This window comes from Tasmannia lanceolata, unplaced genomic scaffold (assembly GCF_043159265.1).
Source record: "Tasmannia lanceolata isolate RefF3 unplaced genomic scaffold, GAP_Taslan_0.1 ptg000020l, whole genome shotgun sequence".
Classification (NCBI taxonomy): Eukaryota; Viridiplantae; Streptophyta; class Magnoliopsida; order Canellales; family Winteraceae; genus Tasmannia; species Tasmannia lanceolata.
This window is the reverse complement of record NW_027518697.1, coordinates 3,422,102-3,447,757: the sequence shown is the minus strand read 5'-3', so window position 1 is coordinate 3,447,757 and position 25,656 is coordinate 3,422,102. Positions and strand designations below refer to the sequence as shown.

At 39.3% G+C, this 25,656-nt stretch overlaps 1 protein-coding gene across 4 annotated transcripts in view; it reads right to left on the bottom strand.

Annotated features, from left to right (window-relative positions):
• LOC143854874 (S-adenosyl-L-methionine-dependent methyltransferases superfamily protein) overlaps nucleotides 1-19,619 on the bottom strand; it is a 29,046-nt gene extending 9,427 nt beyond the window's left edge. Inside the window, exons 1-5 of one of the 4 annotated variants that reach the window (XR_013237615.1) lie at nucleotides 19,470-19,614; nucleotides 17,269-17,424; nucleotides 6,284-6,446; nucleotides 5,611-5,755; nucleotides 4,775-4,865 (exon numbers count right to left, since the gene is read on the bottom strand). Coding sequence is in view for 3 of the 4 variants with exons in the window: in XM_077364995.1 (XP_077221110.1) it covers nucleotides 4,775-4,865; nucleotides 5,611-5,755; nucleotides 6,284-6,438 (391 nt within the window). In the remaining variant the exon portion in view is untranslated. Of the gene's footprint in view, nucleotides 1-4,774; nucleotides 4,866-5,610; nucleotides 5,756-6,283; nucleotides 6,447-17,268; nucleotides 17,425-19,469 lie in introns of all 4 variants that reach the window. The other 3 variants (XM_077364995.1, XM_077364996.1, XM_077364997.1) reach the window with 3 other exon arrangements.
• Nucleotides 19,620-25,656: the final 6,037 nt, after the last annotated feature.

Below are 25,656 nucleotides of genomic sequence, written 5' to 3'. Positions count from 1 at the left end.
GGTGGATAACAAATAAATTGTTGTACCCTTGAGGCCTTGACAGGTGGCAGCTTTTTGTGAGATTTCATTTTTGTACCTAAAAACAAAACTAATGGAGATTATCCAGCGAAAATTGATAGATGATATTCTCTCCGGCTAAAATTTCCATGCACAACAACAAGCATAAACATGGGAACTTAAGAAGTTTGAAAGAATCAAATCATTACTAGCCAGCAACACCCACCGAGACATCTTGACAGATGACCTTTTTTTTAAATGTTGACAGATGACCTTTTTATACAGCTTTATTGTGATTTTGTTTTGCAGATGAGTACAATTATGTTGGCATAAAAACTGAAAGGAACATTTAAATTGCTATTATCTTTTATGCAGATAACATATACCAATAATTTCGCCTATATTTGTCACTAGCTAACAACATCACCAATTTCAGCAAATGACAAAAACACCATTGTATTGGAAGTGATTTCAGCGTAGCAGACCAGGCCACAACCAAAGACGGTCACGCCAGGTTCCTATGACAGAAAATGGAATATAGGAATCCCACTCTTCAATAAACTGGATATTAGTTGTCAGCCATTAAAAAGGTAATCATGTGATATTTCTTAATTCATATTAATTCTTTTACTGCAAACTAGCCCAACATGGAATTATGTTCCTAAATGGAATACATATATTTCTTAATTTCTATTAACTATTTTACACCATACTAGTCCAGCAGAGAATTATTGATGGGGACCATCTATGACCCCTAAAAATTTTGGGAGACATTATCAATTTGGGAATCATAATGAATAGTGTGTAGTTATATGTGACCCTACAAAATTTTAGATGTTATTATCAATTTGGGTGTCATAATGACCCTCATGATCTGTCACAGACTCGAGGACTGCTAAGTCCTTCAAACTTTCAGGCATACCCCAGTTACCTCACAGCAGTACCCCAGTTACCTCACAGCAATTCTTACCCCTATTAAAAACCCATCGACCTACCTAATTTGACTGTCGCAAGAACTACTGCCCAAAGCTTGTCATTACAGGCCATCATCCCTGCAACAGTCTATTAATCTCAGCCTTCACCTGCCTCTAGTGAACACCCCAACCAGTTCCTCGACCTGAAGTCCATCAACCAAAATCCTAAGACCTAAACCCTATTCCACAACCAAGAGCCTTACTGATATCCTGCCATAAAATCCCATCCCAACCTTTCTTGGCAGCTGTACACTAGGGGCACACAAGAAGGCAGTGATCATATCGGGAAGTCTGGAGGATGGCCGGAAAGTCCCGGCGGTCTTTTGTTTGAGGTTTTTATTCTTGCAACATGAGTACTTAGTATAGGAACGGGCCTCAACAGGAAAATAGTACATCACACAGAGTCGTAGAATCAGTGAACGAGCCTTCGTGCTCTTCACACCTCAGAAACCAGATAAGGCTGGCTCATTCGAACCTGCAAATAAGGTAGTGATGCCTCTTGACCAATAGAAGAGGTCAGTGCCCTCCCTAGTCCCTGCCCTCCACCTATTGATTCTTGAGATGCGAGATCTTCCCTACTATCTCCTTTTGATATCCCCCCAATCACTTGGGAATGTTCAAATAGGAGATCTTCCTTTAATTAAAGCCGCCCTTGCCAACATGCCGGTGTATTATATGTCTCTATTTAAAATACCGGCCAAAGTGGCTAACCGCATTGAAAAGATTCAAAGAGATTTTTTATGGGAAGGGAGAGAGGGCGAATCGAAGAAGCTCAAACATTTATTATCTTGGCGAACAGTTTGCAAACCAAAGAATTGTGGTGGGCTTGGTATTGGAAGAATCCGCTTGCGCAACAAAGCTCTATTGGGGAAATGGCTATGGAGGTTCGGGGTTGAGAAGGATGCTTTATGGCATAATACTATCGCAAGGAAATATGGGCAGGGTTGGGGGATTGGGAATGTGGAACACCGTCAAACAGGACTGGTTCCGGTGTGTGGCGTTCTATTCACTCTACACGGGAGCTTTTCAATCCATTTATAAGATTTAGACCGGGCAAGGGCAACGAAACCCGATTTTGGATTGATCTATGGATAGGAGACTCTCCTCTATCTGTAGCTTTTCCGGATATATTCAGAGTGGTTCTAAAAAGGGAAGCAACAATTTCGGATTATGTTATCCGTGGTGAAGACGGAGGGGTTTCTTTTTGGGATATTACGTTTCGGCGGAATTTAAAGGATGAGGAGATCGAATCTTTCACATCTCTCCTCAATCTTTTAACTAACACCTATCTATCCCCTACTTTATCGGACAAGTGGATATGGACACCTGATTCTGAAGGGGGTTTTACTGTAAAAAGTTTTTTCCTGAAATTAACCATGGGAGATGGACGGGACAGCAAATGGAAACACTTATGGCTACCCTATATACCCCCGAAGATAGCGGCTTTTGCTTGGTTGGTTGCATACAAACGTATTAATACTTGTGAAAGGCTTCAAAGGAGGAGTGTTCGGTTGGCAAGCAGATGTGCTCTATGTTGTAATAGCAATGAATCAATTGACCATCTGTTGTTGTTATGCCCTTACTCCTGCGAGGTATGGATGGGGATTCTCAGATTCTTCGGAATGTGTTGGGTGCTCCCAAATAACATTTCAAAGTTGCTCATGAACTGTACGGGAGCTTTTCATGGCTGCTTGGGGCAGAAGATGTGGAACGCTATTCCGTTCGCAATAACATGGTTTTTATGGATAGAACATAACAACAGAATTTTCAATGATCGGAGCAAGGCTCCTAGATTTTTATGCCTCTCCATTATTATCGCAATCCTCACATGGGCAAGCAGTAAAGGGGGCGTACCATATTCAATATCACATATATTGCGGAATGGATTCACAGTCATGAAGGAAAAGCAGGGTGTAAAGGCCATAAAGCCGATTTAATTACCACTGCTGGAGGGCACTCTTCGTGGAAGGTGATTCAACCAACGTCATTGCATGGGCGAGGAATCAAGGTCCTGGACCTTGGCAGCTTGCAAACGAGATTGATGAGATATGAGATCTCATGGGTCTCATACGTCCGTTGATAACGCATCGAAGGCGTACGGCTAACACTCTGGCCGTTCGTTTAGCGAAGGAGGGAGTGGGATTATCGATTCCAAATGTTGTATTAAATGCTCCGGGAGCGAATCTCTTGTAATTCGCTGTATTACACAGGGAAATATTGTCCCTTCTTCGTGTAATTTCCTTCCAGGAATTAAATAAACTGCTATCTTTTAAAAAAAATAAAAAATAAAAAAATAGGAGAATCCTTCCTGGGCCGACACAGCCCTTATCTTAACAGGATATTCGAGAACCTGATCTTTCTGAACCTATGATATATTCGACCACTACCTTACGCTTATGCTAGGGCCCCTCCAGTACCTTACGTTCACTAGACCTGACATAACATGTTAAATGAATCAGTTTTGTCAGTATCTTCATGTTCCATGAGAGGAGCATCGCCAAGTAGCCGAGTGGATCTTAAGATACATCAAGGGTACATCCAGTCGTGGTTTCCTTAACAGAGCAAAACAGGACAGGATAGTCAGATGGTACAGAGAGTAAGATGTTAATTGGGCAAGAGATCTTTTTTTTTTTCGAATGGCTAATCACTTAATTGGGCAAGAGATCTAGACACGCACAAGACAGTATCAAGGTATTGCATTCTATTGAATGACTATAATGGAGTAGCAAGAAGCAGAGGGCAGTGGTAAGATGCAGTGTGAAGGAAAAATACAGGTCCAGGGCTTCTACCACAACAGAGCTTTACATGGTTGAGGCATCTCTTGCAAAACTTACATTTGAGATCATACTCATACATCCTTTATCGTGATAATCAAAAGTAATTATAAAGTTGTCTCAAAATCGTTTCATGCTCAGACAAAGCATACTGAGATAGACTACCAATTTATTCATGAGAAGATTGAGGATGGTGAAGTTCGTCCAACTAATTTTTTTTATTTTTTTTTTGAATGGTACGTTCATCCAACTACTGTTGTAGGGATGACAAGATGAACCTGTTCCACGGAACACTTGAGCTTGAGAGAGAGTGTTAAAGGTATCTTGGTCACTTGACTTTTATCTTTTATAAATATCATTGTATTGCCACTGTATGATGTTAACAAAAGAATGGATTTGAGAGTCCTCCATACGAAATCCCTCCATCTATTCTCCCTACCCTTCTTCACCTTATTTCAAACTCATAAATTTGACAGGTACGGTTTTGGGGGTGAAGAAGAGAGCATGGTCTAGAAGTGTTGAGAAATTGTACATCACCAAGTGTAATGTTACAGTTTGCGGTTAATGGTTGGTGTGAGGAGGCAATATGGATTCACACTTCCTGAGGGAGAGAGATTGGTTGTGAGTTGATTCCTTCTCCTAAATGGGTTATCATTTATCGGTTACACAATCGGTATTAAGCAAAGAGGAGGAGGAGAGGGTGTGGATTGATTGAGTGGCTACCGTAGGGAGTGGCAATCTACTCAGTATGTATAAGATTAAAAAACTATAAGTACGGCATGATATGCATCTTTGAGATACCTCCCCATCATGAATCATGAAAGTTTGAAATCTCCACCTAAGAAACAAAGTAGTTTCCTCATGTAAGCATCATAAATAGAAAAACACACCAAAGAAACAGAAAGTTTGCATTAATTTCTCTTGTCTATCAAGGCTTTTCAAGCTCAGTTTGAACAAAAAGATTGGAGCGAAATTATGAAAGCTAGTTCATAATAGAGATTACATTCAAAATAGGGGAAACAAAATTACCTGGAGCAGCACAAAGATCGAGGACATGATCTCCATGGGAGACATTCAAGGCCAAAACAGCGGCTCCAGATGCTGCATCGATTCCATAGATCTAAATAGAAAATAAATTCTGGACAGTAAACACCAAAAGACATTACTTGAAAAAAAATGACATCTAAATTTAGAGAGAACAATATAAACGTGATGCACGGCAAACATTCAAGATAGTTGAAATCGGGGGGAGTTGTTTAATACGAATAACAAGCTATCCCGAGTTTGGTGCGATCCGAAACAATGAAAAAGGTAAAAAACGGATTTAAAATTGTGGATAAATAAATCTATGGCAGCATGCATCATGGCTCATGCTCATTATATGGGCCAATATTATCCTTTTTTTTCTGGTGGGCAATGACTACTATTGCTCCTTCTTTTGGATCTATGGATAAGCAAAATTCCATGAGAACCTTATCCATGTATTGTTATCTGCATACCAAATTGATGTATTTGGTTCACAAAAATAAGGGAAATTTTGTCTATAATTTAGTAACAACTGTTAGTAAGCTTAAAGGTTGTTTTGATTAGTAACATTAATTCAAGAGACTCCATCCTCAAGCTACTATTTTTGCATGGCTTTTAACAGATGCAATTAACTTTCAAAATTTCTATATCAGTACCAGATAATAGCTGTGCGAACATTTTAGAGCTATGGTCTGCGTTTATAGTCAATTCCTGCTGTATTGGGCAAGTGCAAAAGCAATCACATAACATATAAGTAGTCATGAAGTTAATAAAACTACCAGTACAAGGTGAAGAAATAAGATAGTTAAAATATATGCCAATCATAGATTTTCTCTCACCTTTCCTAGCTGGTAGGCCTCTGTGTTAGCGATCTGAATATGGGGAGGGATGGCAAAGAACCTTGGTAACCAGACAACCTTCTCAAGCTTACAATTGATCTCAGTTTCGATCTCTGGCAGCTGAGATTCACCACCAGGTTTTAGCCTTCCAAACAAAAAGAATTGATCACATGGAAGAACCAAATAATTAGGACAAAAGAGAAATAGAAGGTGTGCATGTGCCTGTATGCATGTCTGGTATCATACTCATCTAGTTCCATAAACCAGACTACCAAGGAACCAAAAGATTTAAAATCATTAAGTAAGATTTCATATCATCTTTCGAAGATAATATGATTCATTGAACAAGGGCTCATGCCATCCATTAATATTTTCTTAATTCTTTTTTTTTTTAAAGAATGTTTTCTTAATTCTTCACATTCATTGGGATCCATGAATAGAACATACTGATCAAATGCGGAATCAAATTATCCGTTGACCTAGACAAAGCCTTATAATCTAATATGCCACCGTTTTAGTATGAAAATGTTGCTATTACAATGTGAAATTTATGGTCTTGAGCCTAGCTTACACATCCCTTCCCTCATCTGCCATAGTTGCTTCTAAGTTTAATCTCTCACACATAGCACAAAAGTACAAACCACTTTGCAGCATCATGGGAAGACATTTTTACCTTATATAACGTGGGATAGAGTCTTTTGTAGAATAAATTGAAGGATCCAGCCCATTTTCCTTCAGAAAAGCAAGAAAGGCGTCTGGCAAGGGCAAATTATTAGCTCCTTCCATCTGATCATGATGAGAGGAAACAGTGCCACTGTATGCATCCATCAAAGCACCTGAAATTCAGATACAATTCCTAACAGAATCAACCTGAATGAACAAAATTATAGCAACAGAGCAACCGACACAGCCTTCTCTAAATCATGTCAAGCAACCTCAATAAACCAAATTCCCCCGAGTGTGAAAATATATAGGCGTCCATTTATATAAAAAATCAACCTGCATGCATAGAAAACAATGCAGGCGAAAGAAAGAAGGTTCTTGAATAGTGGTCTTCATTAAGAAAAATATCCAAGTCCTTAGCTGAGATTTTTAAGTCATGCATAAATAAAGATTACTCCACCAAATATCAGCAACAATTGTCAAAAGCACTGATCTAAATGTGTCATGTATGATGATAAAGATAATGACAAGGGCAGGAGAGAGCATTCCGTGCCTGCGTAATCAAATATACATACTTTAATGCTGTGTCACAAATATCTCCGATATTTTCAAAATATCGTGTTTCTATCGCGAATTTTGGTAAAACGACAAAATCCCAAACTAATCCCAAGATTTTAAAAATATTGCGATATATTCGTTTTTATCATAAAATATCCCGATAATATCGCGATAATATCCCGATATTTTTAAGATATTTTTATTTTATATTTTTTCTTAAATTTAATATTTCATATATTTTTTAAATAATTTTATTTTTACCGTTTTCCTGATATAAACCCGAAAAAATAAAAAAAATAAATCCCGAGATTTTCCATGGCCGAGAAATTCTAGAGAACGACATTTGTGACATAGCTTTAACGCATGGGTGTCCAATGCAGAAACTCTCAACAATATCACACAGAGTACATCATCAATATGGAGATCTGAGAAGGGAGAACATAGAACAATAAAACAAAAACTTTAAATAAATCATCCATAACAAGTGCGGAGAAAATATTAATCTTTATCTTGACTAAAAAGTTAATCAAATATGTGGTTTGAATAAGCTGATTTCTACGGAAATCTCTGGAAGACTTTTTACAACCCATCTTAGAAGAGCAAGTTCCTTTGACCACTCTCGGGTTCGACTGCTTTGATTGCTCTGATACCACTTTATTAGGTTTTGTGCCCTTCTTACGAGCTATTTTGAAAGCTAACAAATGGTAATTGATTCAAATCCACTTCGAGGGGATCTCCTCCTGGTGTGTTTTTTTTTTCTTTTTTTTTGTATATGCTAAAAGAAAGAATTTTTTATGGTTGAAAACTTGCCTTTCATTCTCATTCCATACGTTCAAATACATTCCTGCAACTCAAACAACTGACTCAGCCCCTTTTCTATCACTATTTACAGACTCGGGGACTACACCCATAACTGCTGCGAATCATTATGCACTTGATGTTGAGACCCCCACTCCTCCATGTGGAGGCAGCGTGAGAATACGGGATCTTTTTTTCTTCTTTGAATGGTGGAAGGTTTCATTAAAAACAAGCAAAGACCGAGATGGTCAGTACAAGCAAATAATAAAAGAAAGAAAACAAAAGAAATACAAAGGGAATACTCTGAGACATCAGAAAAAAGAAGGGCATTAAGGAGGTAAGAAATCAAACAGCTCCAACACCTCTACAAACCCCGTCCCTTGCTAACCTGTCGGCATGCCGATCTCCAAACACGCATGAAAGATAAATTTGCTTCACCAACTTGTTGAGAAAATCAGCCGGCAATCCGATCCGATCGTGCACAAATTAAACGGGAAAGAAAAAAATAAACAAACAAGCCACAAGATGAACACCGATATTTTACGTGGTTCGGCCAAGCCTACTCCACAGGCGAGAAACACGATCTTCCACAATGAGAAAACAATATACAAGGATTACAATGGATTAATCTCAAGCCCACAAACCCGCAACCCTTTCCTCGCTTCTCAAATCGAAGACTATACACAAGAGATAACCCGAGAGATAAACCCGAAAAAGAACCCAAGAGAAAACCCCGAGATGAAAAACCTCTTCTCCCTTTCTCTCTCCTTTTCTTCTCTCTCCTTTGGCAGACGACACACCAAAGACGTCTTGTTTCGCCGTAACCCAAGAGGACAACACTTCTCTTATTATATTATAGTTTAGTTTTCCCCAAAAGCTAAAATAGAATTTCTATTTTTGACTTTGCCTTCCCACCCAAGCAACCACCGTGGGTGGGAAATAAGGCAACTTTCCCAACAATCTCCACCTTGGCTTATTTCCCAGCCATCTGAAGATTTTCCGTTGATGTCGCCACCAGTCCGTTATCACAGCAAACCACCATTGGCCTTCCGAAGTACCAGCTACACACCCTCGAATCACCTTGGTTCTGACTCCTCCCGATTTGATCAACACGGCCAATGCACATGTGTAGCTGCCAACCCGTTAACTCACCCAGTCAACCTTGGAGAGGGATCTCGATCCATCCTCCGCAACGCAGGTACCGTCATCCTCTCACGCTTGCCATCATTTCCCTTCAACGCCTTAGCCAAGCCCTGTTGAACTAGGATGTCCCTCTCACGCTTGCCACCCTTTCCCTTCAACGCCTTAGTCAAGCCCTGTTGAACTAGGATGTCCTTCACCCTCATCTGCCATATGGTGAAACTGCCCTTTCCGTCAAATCTGTCGATGTTGAACTTGGTAGAACTCGATTTTACCGCCATCTCAGATTACTTCGCACTTCTCGGTGTAGCGCTCCACCTCGAACAAGAATCTTCTTTAACAATCTTTCCACCCAAAAAAAATTGCTCTAACCGCGATCCTACCGCAGCACCCACGATCACTCCACCCGGCCTCAACGATCGCTCCACCTGAGCTCTGATACCACTTATTGAGAAAATCCGCCGGGCAATCCGATCCGATCGTGCACAAATTAAACGGAAAAGAAAAAAAAACAAACAAGCCACAAGATGAACACCGATATTTTACGTGGTTCGGCCAAGCCTACTCCACGGGCGATAAACACAATCTTCCACTATGAGAAAACAATATACAAGGATTACAATGGATTAATCTCAAACTCACAAACCCGCAACCCTTTCCTCACTTCTCAAATCCAAGACCGTACACAAGAGATAACCCGAGAGATAAACCCGAAAAAAAACCCAAGAGAAAACCCCGAGATGAAAAACCTCTTCTCCCTTTCTCTCTCTTTTTCTTCTCTCTCCTTTGGCAGATGACACACCAAAGACGTCTTGTTTCACCGCAACCCAAGAGAACAACACTTCTCTTATTATAGTTTAGTTTTCCCCAAAAGCGAAAATAGAATTTCTATTTTTGCCTTTGCCTTCCCACCCAAGCAACCACCGTGGGTGGGAAATAAAGCAACTTTCCCAACAATCCACTCTATCTAGAATCTCATCAAAATATCTTGCAAACAGCCACGGGTGTGCACGTGAACGCTGGATGCACACGTGAACCCCTTAGCCATCATATTACATTGAGGGAATCCCCTTCCACCACCACCTTATTCAAATCTTCATTTTCAAGGAGCTTTATTCCTTGGCGGACTGCATGCACTTCAGCCTCACTTGAGTCTGCAACTCCGATGGGACTCGCAAATGCCCATCTCACTGCTCCAAGCTCATCTCTTAATACCCCTACAACACCAAATGGCCTTGGATTTCCAAGACTAAACCCATCAAGTTTAACTTTAACATGGCAGAGTCAGGAGGCTCCCACTTTTGCATAACCTTAGGATCCTATTCTGAGCTAAGACAAACCTTCTTCCACCCGTTCCATAGGTCATATGCAACACAAACCTAAAACAAGGCAAGGCCTTAACCCAAGACATTGTTCGAGCTATCACTTTGTTGGAGATTAAAGAATATCTCTTGGCATGCCACGGAACTACGAGATCTTCCCCGAGAGATTTTCTCCGTCCTAGAGGGTGCATAGGGGTTAAGATGCACTAGATTTGATACCACTTGTTGGGGACCCGAGTAGAACTCACCCTTAAAAGCTATCCTTGAGGCAAAAGAAGAGCCAAGAATTTGCTGTTGGGGTGGTGGGGGGCACAGAATGGTTGTTATAGCATGTTGGGGCCCACCAACTCCCCCTAACCCACGCATAAGGAGGAGCCCACATTTTACGCCTCATCTTCTGATGGGTGGGACCCACTATTTTACACCCGCGCAAAGCATGACCAAGAATGCTAGTGATTTAATCAAATTCCAAACTCCCCAAAAAAGGATCACTTTTTACTTTGAAAATTTCAACACCACGTGAAGTCCAGTAATTTTTATTTTTTCCAAAAAATACTATAGGGTCCCCGTCATAGGATAATCCAAACCATTCATTTGTTGGGGAACAACGTAAATTGGTTGCACCACATAAATCATCTCCATAGGATCATCATCCTAACACTCCAATAAATAGAGGATGATGGGGGTGGGCGAAATCCTGAATGTCACCCACCCCTGCCCCCGCCCTTGCTTTAAGGGGACATGCCCAAGTCTTTATAAGCCCTGCCACATCTATTCACTTTTCGGATGTGGGATCTTTGCTTTCACATTAAAAGCCGCATAAAAAAATCCATGCCAAATCTCACACACTGCAACCTGAAAAAACATAGACCATACCACCAAGATTTCATTCATCATGAAACTATTTCTATCTCAAAAAAACGAATCTGTGAAGACACCACAAAAACCCTAGACGTGAAACTTCTTGCTGGAGAAGCACAAATGAATTGGGAGGCCGTGAAGAGATCCGACCGTTATACGATATCAAAGAGAAGAAACCCCCAAAACAACAACCCATGCAATCGAACACGAAAAAAAACACCCAAAAAACAAAAACAACCCAAAACAAACCTGTATATGTAGGGTTAGAGTGCGAGAGAACCTTCGAAGAAGAGGAGTGTGAAGCTATGCCCTTCGAACTGGTCCGAGGAGCTGAGAGAGAAAGGAGTTTGCAAGTAGGGGATAGAGGTCCTTGTACTAGGTTAATTTTCAAATTCCAAATAATGGAATTAAGGAGATTTATTTTCTATGTGGAGATGATATTTTCACTCCCCCTACATTGCGTATGCGCTCCCCTGACAACGTGATTTGAAGTCAAAATCATGTTATAAGGGGGCGCATGGGTAATGTAGGTGGAGTGAAAATGTCATCGCCTTTTTTTTATACTGTTTAAGCCCTGTAGCATGAAAAACAAAGATGATCGTTATCTAGTATGATTTACACGCAGCTGATGTTTACACGAGAATTTCAGTCAAACAAGGACTCTAGGTTGGAAGCAAAATTTGTTCAGAATAAAAGAAACATGTCCATGTAAAACCCTGAATACATCTGAGAAACTTTTCTAATAGTTGTTACCAAGTTTACTCAGCTTATCCAAGACTACAAAGATTCAAGCTTCAATGTGCCGCCGTCAGGAATAAAAGAAAAATCCCTGAGTATACGCCGAGCAACCAAACATCACTTACACTATTTTATTTTATTTGTCGTGGAATATAAACAAAAGCCAACCAAACACCACTTACACTATTCTCAGAGGTAATTCTAGACAAATCAAAATGCCTGTTTCCTCCCTCTTGACTTCTAGCCATAGCTGCTCTGCAAATGAAGCAGCTATGGCTTATAGAGAGCAATTGGAACATTCGTCATAGCCATAGAACATGATCCATGGGAATATCCATGGGAATTGGGTTTGGGGAATTGATGAAGAAGTGAAGGAGGAACCTAATCGTCGTTGCTTACATGCGCTTCGAAGCGCTTGAAATTCAAACACATGCAATCGAGCAGCGATCAATGCTGTGATGTCTGTTGGAAGATCTGCCCATCTTCTTTTGCATCTTTTTGAGTTTGTGAGTCTCATGTTAGTTTCCGGAGAGATCCTTTACGACGTGAGAAATAGATAAGAAAAGGAACCGATACAAAAGATCAAACCCTCACGAATATTGGAAAAGATACAAAAATAACTTGTACCATTATCTCCTAAAACCCTCACGAATATTGGAAACCCAAAAGATCAACCCTCTCCTTCAAATCAGAGTGCAAAAAGGGCAAAAAACCCATATAAGGGTATTACGTTTTACGATAGGAAAAAAAGAGAGCAAGAGAGATAAGAGGGGGACGGCTTTACCTCTTTTCTTATTTCTCGGAGCTTTGGTTTATGGATGAATATTTGGTTCGATTTTAGAGGCATCCGATGAAGTGAGATTTTGATAATTTTGCAACTTCACATTGGGCTCTGTTCAATTGTGTTGCTTTGGGGGGGAAAGGAAAAGCAAAATTGTGCATTTTGGGAAAGAGTAAAAACGGTCATTTTCTTGGATTATTTGGGAAAATGGAAAGTCCTACATGGAATCCACTATTGCTCACGTGTGGAATCCACTATTTTGCCCATGTGGCAAGTAGGGATGTCGATCGAGGCAGTCCCAACTCTGAATCTGAACTTAAATGGACAGGATCTAGACACATTATCAGGATCCATGGACAGATTTAGGATCCTAATCATATGATCCGAATTCTTTTTACGATCACATCCGGACAACTAACAAAAGCCCATGGAACAGTTCGAAATCCGAACTTATCACACCCTTGCACCGAATTTTTTTTACGATCAGATCCGGACAACTATCAAAAGCCCATGGGACAGTTTGAAATCTGAACCTATCATACCCTTTCATTTTTTATCTCTCTCAAGTCACAAGTCACCCTCTTCTCTTCCTTTTATAACCACTGACTCTAAATCCCTAACCCACCGAGTCGCTGCCGCAACGGCGTGCACTTACCCTTTTTAGAGCCTTCTTCTAAAAATTTAACTGAGTACAATGTTAGTAGGACCTACCAAGTTATTCTGGTGGACGGTCCGATTTGAAATGGATCTAACCGAGACTTGATAAGTAGGATCCAAAGAACACTCCGATCCAACTGATAAGGGATTTGATGGACCCTGACTTAGACATAGGTGGATCCTAGACAAAGTGGATCCATTGACACCCTACTCCGTTTGGTTGCTCAGGTGTAGCTCTGAGCATAGTGTAAGTGGTGTTTGGTTGGCTATTATTAATATATTCCGCGACTTAAAAAAAATAGTGCAAGTGGTGCTTGGTTGCTCGGCATATACTCGGCGATTTTTCTTTTATTCCTAACGGTGGCACATTGAAGCTTGAATCTTTGTAGTCTTGGATAAGCTGAGTAAACTTGGTAACAACTATTAGAAAAGTTTCTCAGATGTATGCTGGGTTTTACATGGAAATGTTTCTTTTATTCTAAACAAATTTTGCTTCCAACTTAGAGTCCTTGTTTGACTGAAATTCTCGTGTATCCTTCAGCTGCGTGTAAATCATACTAGATAGCGATCATCTTTGTTTTTCATGCTACATGGGGCTTAAACCGTATAAAAAAAAGGCGATGATATTTTCACTCCATCTACATTACCCATGTGCCCCCTTATAACGTGATTATGACGTCAAAAAGCGTTAAAGTTGCCCACTTTTCACGTCAAATCACGTTGTAAGGGGGGCGCATACTCAATGAGGAGGAGTGAAAATATCATCTCCACATAGAAAATAAATCTACTTAAACCCGTTATTTGGAATTTGGAAATCAAACTAGTATAAGGACCTCTATCCCCCACTCGCAAACTCCTTTCTCTCTCAGCTCCTCGAACCAGTTCGAAGGGCATAGCTTCATACTCCTCTTCTTCGAAGGTTCTCTCCACTCTAACAGTACTACCTATACAGGTATGTTTTGGGTTGTTGTTTTGGGGGTTTCTTCTCTTTGATATCGTATCACGGTCGGATCTCTTCACGGCCACCCAATTCATTTGTGCTTCTCCAGCGAGAAGTTTTACCCGAGAGAGCTCGATTCGATGCTCTTGTCTAGGGTTTTTGTGGTGTCTTCACAGATTCGGTTTTTTGAGATAGAAATAGTTTTATGATGAATGGAATCTTGGTGGTATGGTCTATGTTTTTTCTGGTTACAATGTGTGGTATTTGGCATGGATTTTTTTATGCGGCTTTTAAGTGTTGGGGGTTCCATGTGAAAGCTAGAATTCTCTTTGGCTCAATTAATGGATTCATAGCAAAACCACCAGATGCAAAAAACAAAGAACAAAATTCAATCAAATGAGTTGCCTCTCTATTAATCCCCATACCTTTAGTTGCCATGCCAAACTGACCATTCAGTGCAAGATATTAAATTTAACCTCCATCAAAGGAATTGACCGAGCACATAATTTCATGAATGCAAAACGATTGCACCAATTTCGTGAATGTGAAACGATTGCACGCCAGTATTTATTAAAACCTTGTAGCGCACATCTAGTGGTCAGCAATCAGAGGAAATGAGCTTGAGTACTAAACCAATATAAAATTCACACACAAGGAATAACTAATAGTTTGAATATGAAATAGCATTAGAATCATCCATGTTGGGAAAGTCGCGACCTACAAGGTCTTTAAATCCATTCAATTCCATTAACTCTTGAATAATCTTCCATGGAACTTTTAGCTCTCTGCGTGAACAAGTTTCAGAGGCTAGAGATGTAAATTTTCATGCACGAAAATCCTGGATCGGAAGGGAGCAATCGCTCTCAGATTCAGTGAGACATCAAAAATTCGTTCTTCTTATTACAACAGTGAGTTATGTATTTGGAGCCTCTTTAACTTTGATTTCGGTTGAAAACAAAGGCAACAATTTCAATTCACCGATCTACTTACCCAGGCAAAAAAAAGAATTGGGGAGTGGGGCACGATTAAATTTTTCAAGGAAAGCACTGGACGGGGAATTTTTCCTTGAAGCGGGGAATGCAACATCCACCCCTGCCCCGCCCCATTGTCATCCCTACTTCGGAGTGTGCCACTCCAATTCCTCGGGGTGATTCTTCTGACAATCTAACCGGAAATGCAACGAAAGAGGCCGGGAAAGCCTTACTTGGGCCCAACTTCTCTTCCGAAAATTCTCCAGCTAGAAATCTGGACAGATTCCAGCGATCTCCGAAGCACCAAATTCAAAATAAGAGAATTTTGTCTCTTCAACAATTCTTGAGCTGGAAGTAGGAAACCCTTTTCTCCAAATTCATTGGCTGAACACCTTTTTATAGGCACCAAAAGTGGGGAAAATTGGCTCAAGTTTCGATGTGGGACTAAAAATTTTGAACTGTACGGTTCTAGGGCAGACCTTACAATCATAAGTGACACCACTTCTTATGATTCTGGCAAGAAATTACGATCATAAGTTTTGTCAAGGTTGTTGGAAACTGGGAACCACTGTGTATTTTCTGGTCTCTGAACTTGATCTCTTGGATATTTACGATCATAAGTTTTGGGTGGCCTTCTAGGCCACAAAGTATTGGTATTCTTCCACTTTTCGCATATACAAAAGACAAGCGGTCGACTCCTGTGCGTACCGAAGTTATCAGGATTCATCCCAGGAACCATCATCGCCGTAACTTATCGTTACAATCACCGTCACGATAGCCCTCCCTGCTATTAGAGTTCACTATCACTCCTGACACCCCACCATTCTTGTCGCGACTATCATGGGATTCATTGCTCAATTCCAACAAGAATCCCACTTCGTTATGCTATCGCCATCTCATCTTGATCACAAAATGGTCGTTCACTGACTCTTACGCTCACTGTTTTGGAGTTTGCTATCAATTTTTCGCAGGCTATTTTAGTACTCAGAAAGCCTATATTTTTCTCAAAGCATCACACATTAAAGAAGACGTCGAGGATCATTGAAGGTGAAGTTGGTTTGCTACCAATTTCTCCACATATGCTCTAAGTGGTGGGACAATCTGCAATTAAGGGAAGGAGAAGATCTCTATATGGAAATTATTGAAGTGTTGTGACAAAAAAAAATGATCAATTATGTTTGAGATCTCGATCTCCATTGTCAAAATTTAGGACACTGAGATAAGAATTACCAACTATGCCGAGGAATTCTATAAACTTTCACTCAGAGTATATTCCCATGAACTGGAAGGCCAATAATCACTTAAGACATCAACTAACTTAGAAGTCACTTCCAACATGAGCTTGCTTTTAAGAATATCCACAGGCCTAGTGATCTACATCGATTAGCTCTAGAGGTAGAGAAACTTGCAAGAAACAATTTCGATCAAGGAAAGGGGTTCCTCAAGATTCCTATGCCATCTTTGGCGCAACTACTTCCAAAGTTTGAAAGTAAGGTGGTTGTGACTGTGGACCTACAATGAATCAAACCTATCAAAGTTCATATCTTATCGTTGTTGCGGGACCTGTCATTGTTTGAACAGTGCCTAAAGTGCAATCGAGCTGACCTTGTAGAAAATGAGGATAAAGAAGAGATAAAAATTATGATGCCCTAAATAATCAAGGTTGACCATATTATGATAGTAGTCAAAAGAGGCAAACTGTCCATGACAGAATTTTCTGCACTTTGCAGAAAATTGGATCATGAAGATCATCAAATCTGCTCGATTTCGCCAGTCCTGATGTGGATGTCTTCAGAAAAGTTATAGTACAGATTTATGTGAACTAATGGTTGTGGAATCACGTGAAAACTCCAAGTATTTTGTGAGATAAAGCTATAGCCGTGAGCTCTATCAAAACTGTTTTTTCAAGTGTGATTTCCATGTCTAGGTATCAGTGCTTCTTGTCACACAAATTCTTCTATTAATTAATTCCATTTCATTAGTAATTCCTTTCTACTATGATTCTTGCTAAAGTAAGGAGGATTTTAAAATAAATCACTTAAAACTCCAAGTAATGAGTGAGATATCAATCAAATAATGAGGCATTATAATTCTAAACTATCAACAGATATCAGAGAATTGCTTGAAAATTCAGACCTAAGAACTTCTGCTAAATCTCAGGTCCATGTGAACTGATGATAAATAAGGCACCTTCATCAAAGAAAATGAAGTTTCAAAAGAGTAACTCACCAAATTCGCCAAAGAAAATTTCGATTTCACCATAGTTTCAACACATGTAGCTAGTATGCACTTTCATGGAAAGATCTTCATTTCTTGAAACTTTTCTTGAAAATTTCTTCACCAAATCAACTTCAATTCTTGCAAGGGAGCTAAAGAATTCCAGAACTTTGATAATATTACATTAGAACAAGAAAAGATATGAGAAATTCAACAATTCAAGAGAAAAGCTCAAACAAGCTTACAACTCTTCAATCTCAACAAAAGAAAGGATCTTTGCACAAGCAAAGGAACTCCCTCCAAAATCAAACCCTAGATCTAAAACTACATTCAAAATTCAAAAAGTCTACAGAAAAAGAGTGAAAGAGGACTTATAAAAGCCGCCTCAATAAAAGGAAATAACCATACTATCCCTACTTAAGCACAATTACACAAAAAGACCACTACTACCACAAAATTACAAAACTAGATACCATATGAATAAACAACCGAATAAAAGAAGTGACAACCCAAAAGAACCATGTAGGGCTGATGTAAAGAGTGTAGAGGTTCTCCTGCATAAAATTGCCTAGCCTTCTTAATAAATATTGATTTATTCTTACCAGGTTTGTTAGAAGTAAAGAAGAAAAAACACTCATCTTATAACCATTACAAAGATTATCACAATCTAGCAAGGTTTAAAAGTTAAAACCAAATATAATTTAAACATATTTTTAAAAAAAAGAGTAAAGGAACTATTAAGACGGTCAAGGCCTCTCCCGCCTCAAACAAACCAGCTATGATTCTCTGTGAGAGAGATGAACCGTGGCTCCACCAACACAGCTTTCAAGTGATACTTTTGCTTATTTTCATCATTAGTATCATCATCTCGCCCATGAACATAAACCACCTCCTCATTAGGAACACAAAAGGTTTTTTTTTCCCACAGTACGCTTGACCCACAAAACGATATCCAGATCTTTGTTTCCTCTCCAAATTTATCCAACCATTCCTTTATACAACTATTACGATGAATTACACCTCGTAAAAAACCCTTTTGCGATAGTACAATATTTACTGTTGTAACCACGGTCTCGTGACCTTCGCTAGTCATGTTACTAGGACTGTAAGTGGTCAACTTCTGCCTGGAATCAAAAGCATACAAAACATCAAATTTAGCTATGTATTTAACACACGTAATGGTTTTGAATAGCGGACCAGAGGGACAAATGTGCCTCTCCCATACTTTACTTCCATGACGACACAGGTTGATCTCTCTAGCGTTTGTAGTAGGAGTAGTACGATTAATGACCACAAAAACAATGCAATCTTTAGAAGTAGGAGGCGAGGAGAAGGTCGCGACATGATTTGAAAGTTCAAAACCTTTAATGTCGGGTAGGTCAATTTTCGCACGAGAGAAAATATTGAAGAAGAAGAGGTGGCCATCTAGGTGTGCTAGTAACCATCCTTGTTCCTCCGAGGCAATGCAATGTGCACCTTTTAGCTCTGGGATTTGCATGAAGTAAAACTTGCCTGTGGCAAAATCATATAGAGAGCAATTGGAACATTCGTCGTAGCCATAGAACATGATCCATGGGAATTGGGTTTGGGGAATTGATGAAGAGGTGGAGGAGGAACCTAATCGCCATTGCTTACATACGCTTCGAAACGCTTGAAATTCGAACACATGCAATCGAGCAGCGATAAGTGCCGTGATGTCGGTTGGAAGATCTGACCAGCAACTTTTTGAGTTTGTGAGTCCCATGCTAGTTTCTGAAGAGATCCTTTGCAACGTGACAAATAGAAAAGTTTAGGAAAAGAGGAGGATAAGAAAAGAGCATAGAGGTGAGACAACTGTTGGCAGACATTCAAGTGGCATGAAGTAAAAAAAAATGAAGCAATCTGAACAGCCACACTCATAGACATTAACTCCTATTCGACAACCTTCAACGGATCTGTAGAACAGAAGAGATTGAATTAAAAAATATAAATTGAAAATAAAACAAGGATGAAATAACTTGTACAATTATTTCCCAAAACCCTCAATACTGGAAACCCAAAAGATCAAACCAGATGTAGCAAACAAATCAGATTCAAAACCCTCTTCTTCAGATCAGAGAGGGAAAAAATGTAGAAAAAAGGGCAACAAAACCCATATAAAGGTAGTATTAGGTTTTACGACAGAAAAAAAAAAAAAAAAAAAAAGCAAGAGAGATAGGAGGGCGAGGGCTTACCTCTTTTCTTCTTCGTCTGACCTCTGATTTATGGCGAAACGGCGAGAAGACGATTTTGTTTTTCGCACCTCTGTTTTTTAGCCGCAGCGGCGTGCATTTCCCCTAGTACGCTATTCACCCCCCCCCCCAAGGCGGGACGGCTGGCTAACGTTAAACGTTAGGATTTAACGTATATGTCACTTTCCCACCATTTGACCGGTCTCTCCCTCGCTCTCTCTATCTCGACACACACAACAAGAACAGTTGGTGGCCCAACAGAAACCGTTGGTGGAATGGTGGGCCATCTTTGAATAACATAGGCCCCACCCATACCACACCATAGGTAGGGTTGTTCATTATTCGGTTAAAACCGAATAACCGAACCGAACTGAATTGGTTCAGTCGGTTCGGTTCGGTTTCGGTTATCTCCAAAAAAAAAAAATTCGGTTAACCGTAATAACCGAAATAATGATAAAAATTATTATTTTTTCAAAAAAAAGTGTGATATGGGCACTCCAAAGGATGATCAGAACCGTCATTTGATTTATCACAACTTAATTAGGTTGTGCTCCAAAAATCATTTCGATTGGATGATCCTAGCCCTCCGATCGAGACCAAGATTTTACTTTTTCCCCTCTTTTTTTCCCACAATTCGGTTATAACCGAATAACGAATTTTTAATCGGTTCGCTTTCGGTTCGGTTTTGAAAATTTTCGGTTCGGTTTCGGTTACCGAAATTATTTCGGTTATCAAATTTCGGTTATTTCGGTTCGGTTATAACCGAATAACCACCCCTAACCATAGGATAATCCAAACCGTCCCATTTGATGGGCCATAAACGTAAATAGGTTGCGTCCTAAAATATCATTTCCATAGGATGATCCTAGCCCTCCGATCTAAATAGAAACTACATCTTATGCAACGTCTGTAGATTGTAGGGTTGTGATCATCCTATGGCAATGATTTTTGGGGCACAACCTATTTACATTGTGGCCCATCAAATGAATGGTTTGGATCATTCTATGGAGTTGGTCTTAAAGTAACATGAAGGCCCGTCCACAACAATGGACGATCCAAGCCGTCTATGGTTTGGATAATCCTATAGAGTTGGTCGTACAGTAACATTAAGGCTCAATCGTAGGCCCCACTGATATTTTTTTCAAATTGAAGAGTACAGTCCACAACATAGGATGATCCAAGCCGTCCATGGTTTGGATCATCCTATGGTGTGGGTCGTACAGTAACATTAAGGCTCAATTTAGGCCCCACCCATATTTTTGAAAATGAAGTATACCGTCCAGACCATAGGATGATCCGAGCTTTTGGTCGGAAATGAAATCCCTAAAGGGGGGAAAAGAAAATGGGTTTTTCTATGTCATTTTTTGACTTACTGCAGAAATTCCATGTCAATTTTTGACTTATTGGCCAATTATGGGCAGCTTGTTTGTGTATTTTACTTTTCTTTTTAATTTGTGCACGGTCAGGTTTGTGAATGTTTCTCTATATCCATTTATTCCCATATTTACTAAAAACGCATTTACTCAAAACATATTTGGCAGGTTGCACCATTTAGGCAGTAGGCAGTTTCTTCCGCTTTCTTCTTCTTCTTCATATTTACTCGAACGTAACATATGTTCAATAATCATATGTCTTTGTATTTGGCATCACTTTTGTTCAATTTATCTATCATGATATCTTACTTTTGTGTTCTTTTCTATCTTTCAAATTGCCTTGAATGGACATATTTTTCTTCAGAGTGTCTTCCCTTGGGTGTTAGGAAGTTGGAGACTTGGAGGTCTTAATATTGCAATATCGGTGTCTTAGGGTATGATGTCTGCACTTTTTATTCACACTTCTCATTCCTTGGTGCTATTTCCAATTACCATCCAATAGCCAGGTTTTAGTATCGTTCATTGATTTTTATACTTCTTTCCTTCGTTTGGGTGATGAAAATTGGGTTGATATAAGGATGTTTGGGTAATTATCTGACTACTCTTACAGTTCTAACACTCTTGATTTGGGTGAATCTTGATGATATAAATCTCAAAAATACTCGGGACAACCTTCTCCAAACACTTCTCAGCAACTTTGATTGCTCTTACCAGCCTAAGATTGCTCTCCAGGTTGGGCAGGTTTAACTGTACTACCGAATGTGACATGGCCTTGGGTGTGGATATATTGGATATCATGTTCTCAATAGCATTATATAGCCACTTAGTTGCATCTTTAAATTTGGGTTTTGGGTTTCTACTCTGCCTCTACTATACTTGGCAATTTCTTACGGGAAATGATAAATGATACCCTTTTCATCACTTGGGACACCCGCAGCAGTGTATCAATGACTGCAGAGGGGCGATGTACTTCACTTAAGAAGTATTCAACGGATTGATTGCCATGTACACGAATTACTCTTGATACGAATTACTGATAGGGAAAATGATAACCACACTCCTTTGTTTTAAATTGGCCACTTTTTTTATGTTTGGAAATTGATCGGACAACATAGGATCTAATGCCCATATCTTTGGCTCTTCATTTTTTTGTCATTTAATTGCATTTATTTGGTATCCATATCATTTTCTTGAACTACGATGAGAGATTAGTCTCTATGTCTTACAATATGTACTTCTGATTTTTTTTTTTTATCAACAATGCCTTCTCTTTGGACATACAATTCAAATTATATTTAGGATCCATGGACATATTTCGGACCCAATCATAGGATCCGAAAAAATTAACAATCGGATCTAGACAACTAATATTTTAAAAATATGTATTAAAATGGTTCAAAATATTTATTATTATTTTTTTGTTGCATTCACACTGTCTAAAAAGTTGGAAATAAAGAACAAACAAATATTGAGCTGTTTTGCTGTTAGTTATAAGAAAAAATATTTCAAGATCATAATTTTTTCACTGCCCTGTGCATCGCACAGGACTGCAACTAGTATGCTTGTAATGTAAGATACATGTTTGAATAAAACTAGAAACGTTAGAGCTGGGAAAAAATTTCTCTTCCTATGGTTCAGAAAAAGAAAGGAGTGGGATTTATATGAGCCATCATTGATATACTGTCAACAAAGCAAGCGGAGACTCTTGAATCAAGAGGAGTGAAATGCTCGATGAGTGATGTACTGATATGACTTACATTACTCACAACAAAGCCTGTGTGTTTAGATTAAGGACAAATCCCTTTCACCATCAAATACATTATAGTGCCTATTTCATTTTATTAATCAAAGAAAACTTCGGTAACAAGATCCTGAGGCCAAGGTCCCTGGTTGAGGTTTCTGTTGTGTATTAAATCAAAAGTAGTTTAATTTTTAGGAAAAAATACAGATACACACCGTCAACTATGGCCAAATTCCACTTCTAACCCCGTGGTATCGAAGGTATCAAAGACACCTCCTCAACTTTATGTAGACCCCTGACTTTTCACCCTATAGTTCAAAATTCATCCAAGACACCCCCTGACAATTTCTTCATTCTTGTCCACCCCGTCACATAACAAGCATTATTGAAAACTAAGGGGGTGTCTTTGGTACTTTTGATATCATGGGGTTAGAAGTGGAGTTTGGCCATAGTTGAGGGGGGTGTATCTGTATTTTTCCCTAATTTTTACGTTGCGATTGATATTACCTTTGTTATCTAGCATGATTTACACACAGCTGAAGTTTACACGAGAATTTGAGTCATTACATTGATTCTAGGTTGGAAGCCAACATTGTTCAGCATTGGTAATATTAATTTAGAAATTTCTTTGACCTGCTCATCTGTTCAGCAGTGGTAGATTCAGATGGAAATAACAGTAATTGATCGTAATCGCATTATGGCAATGTAGAATGTATGGTTTTCTGTTGCTCAAGTGAGTTGTGCTGCATATTATAAAGTTTAACATTTCTTCAGTTGCCTAATTCTGTTTAGGGCCTACTATGGTTGGTCATGACTCTGTTTCGTGCTACTCTTGCACATTTAGCTGCAAAATTTACATACATTCAAGCACCTAGTTTAAAGAACAAAGTTTTCTCCTTGCACAAATGAATTACTTGGTATTTATCCCTATTCAATGAGATTTTATGGATGCTATGATGAAGTTTCAGTGTAAGCTGCCATGAATGGTTAAGAAACTGATAGTATGAGCTAATGCAAAATGAATTTTATATACGACTTAATAAAACAGCAGGCACATTTTCTAGATGCACCATTTTCATGGAGGAAAAACACAATTATAAAAAGAACCACCATGAATGGTTAAGAAACTGATAGTATGAACTAATGCAAAATGAATTTTACATATGACCTAATAAAACAGCAAGGCACATTTTCTAGATGCAGACCATTTTCACGGAGGGAAAACACAATCACAAAAAGAACCACCTAGCTGCTGAGGCTGAGTCCTCACTAAGAATAAAAGAAACGCGTCCATGTAACCCTGAATACATCTGAGAAACTGATCTAATAGTTGTTACCAAGTTTAGTGGCTAACTCTGAAACTGGTCGGTAGAGATTTCAGTTGGCAGTTGACTAGTAGGTCTCCAATGGATGTGAAATTTTTAAAGAAAGAAGACTCAAATTTCCCAAATCGATTAAAGCCACGTTTGGATAGCCACAAGATTTAGATTTGGATTTAGTTGACATTTTGAACTAGATCAGATCCTAAAAGTTTCCAAATCAGCTACAACAGTGTAAAAAATTCCGATTTTCAAATCTGTTCTGCGAGACATTATTTGAAAATCAATATTTGTGGCAACTTCCTTCACCGTCGCTGCTCCTCGACGTTGCTCCGGCAGCAGCGAGACATCCCTTCCTCCCTCCTTCTCTCTCTTTCTCTCTCTCTCTTAAAACATGTTCATGGAGATGATGGATGTATTTTGTATACAAAACTCAAATCCAAATCAAAATACAAATGCATGAGGTGTCCAAACGGGCCCTAATGGTCCTTGATCAATTGAGATCTGGAGAACAATGATTATTATTATTTTTAGTCTTTTTGGAACGGTAAGAACAATGATCTTTAGTGCATAATTAAATTGTGCTCTTCAAGTCAATGCCATCCATATAGAGGATCGAGCAAACAGACAGTCCCAAATTCTCATCAACAAAGGTTCTGTTATGCTAGAATTCTCCTTGGCTCCCGAACTGACCATTCAATGCAAGATATTAAATTTAACCTAATTCAAAGGAATTGACCGAGCACATGATTTCATGAATGCAAAACAATTGCACGCCAGCATTTATTAAAAACTTGTAGTGCACATCTAGCGGTCAGCTATCAGAGGAAATGAGCTTGGGGACTAAATCAATATAAGATTCACACATAAGGAAGAACTAATAGTTTGAATATGAAATAGCATTAGAATCACCCATGCTGGGAAAGTCGCAACCTACAAGGTCTTTAAATCCATTCAATTACATTAAGTCTTGAATAATCCATGGAACTTTTAGCTCTATGCGTGAACAAGTTTCAGATGCTAGAGATGTCAATTTTCATCCACGAAAATCCTGGATCGGAAGGGAGCAATCGCTCTCAAATTCAGTGAGGCAACATAAAAAATTTGCTCTTCTGATTACAACAGCGAACCATGTATTTGGAGGCTCTTTAACTTTGATTTCGGTTGAAAATAAAGGCAACAATTTCAACTCACCAAACTAATTTCTCAAGCTAAAAAGGAATTGAGGAGCGGGACGAGCATTAGATTTTCAAAGCAGTGTGGGGAAGGAGCAGGACGGGGATTTTCATTGAAGCGGGGACGGGGACGGGGAATGCAACATCCGGCCATGTCCCACCTCGTTACCACCCCTACTTCTGAGTGTGCCGCTCTGATTCCTCAGGGTGATTCTTCCGACAATCTAGCTGGAAATGCAACAGAAGAGGCTGGGAAAGCCTTACTTGGGCCCAACTTCTCTTACAGAAATTCTCCGGCTGGAAATCTGGATAGATTCCAGCGATCTCCAAAGGAACAAATTCAAAATAAGAGAATTTTCTCTCTTTTTAGAGACTTTTTGAGCTGATGCTGGAAACTCTTCTCTCCAAATTCATTGGATGAACGCCATTTTATAGGCACCAAAAGTGGGGAGAATTGGCTCAAGTTTCGATGTGGGACTAAAAATTCATTGGATGAATGCCTTTTTATAGGCACCAAAAGTGGGTAGAATTGGCTCAAGTTTCAATGTGGGACTAAAATTTTTGAAGTGTACGGTTCTGGGC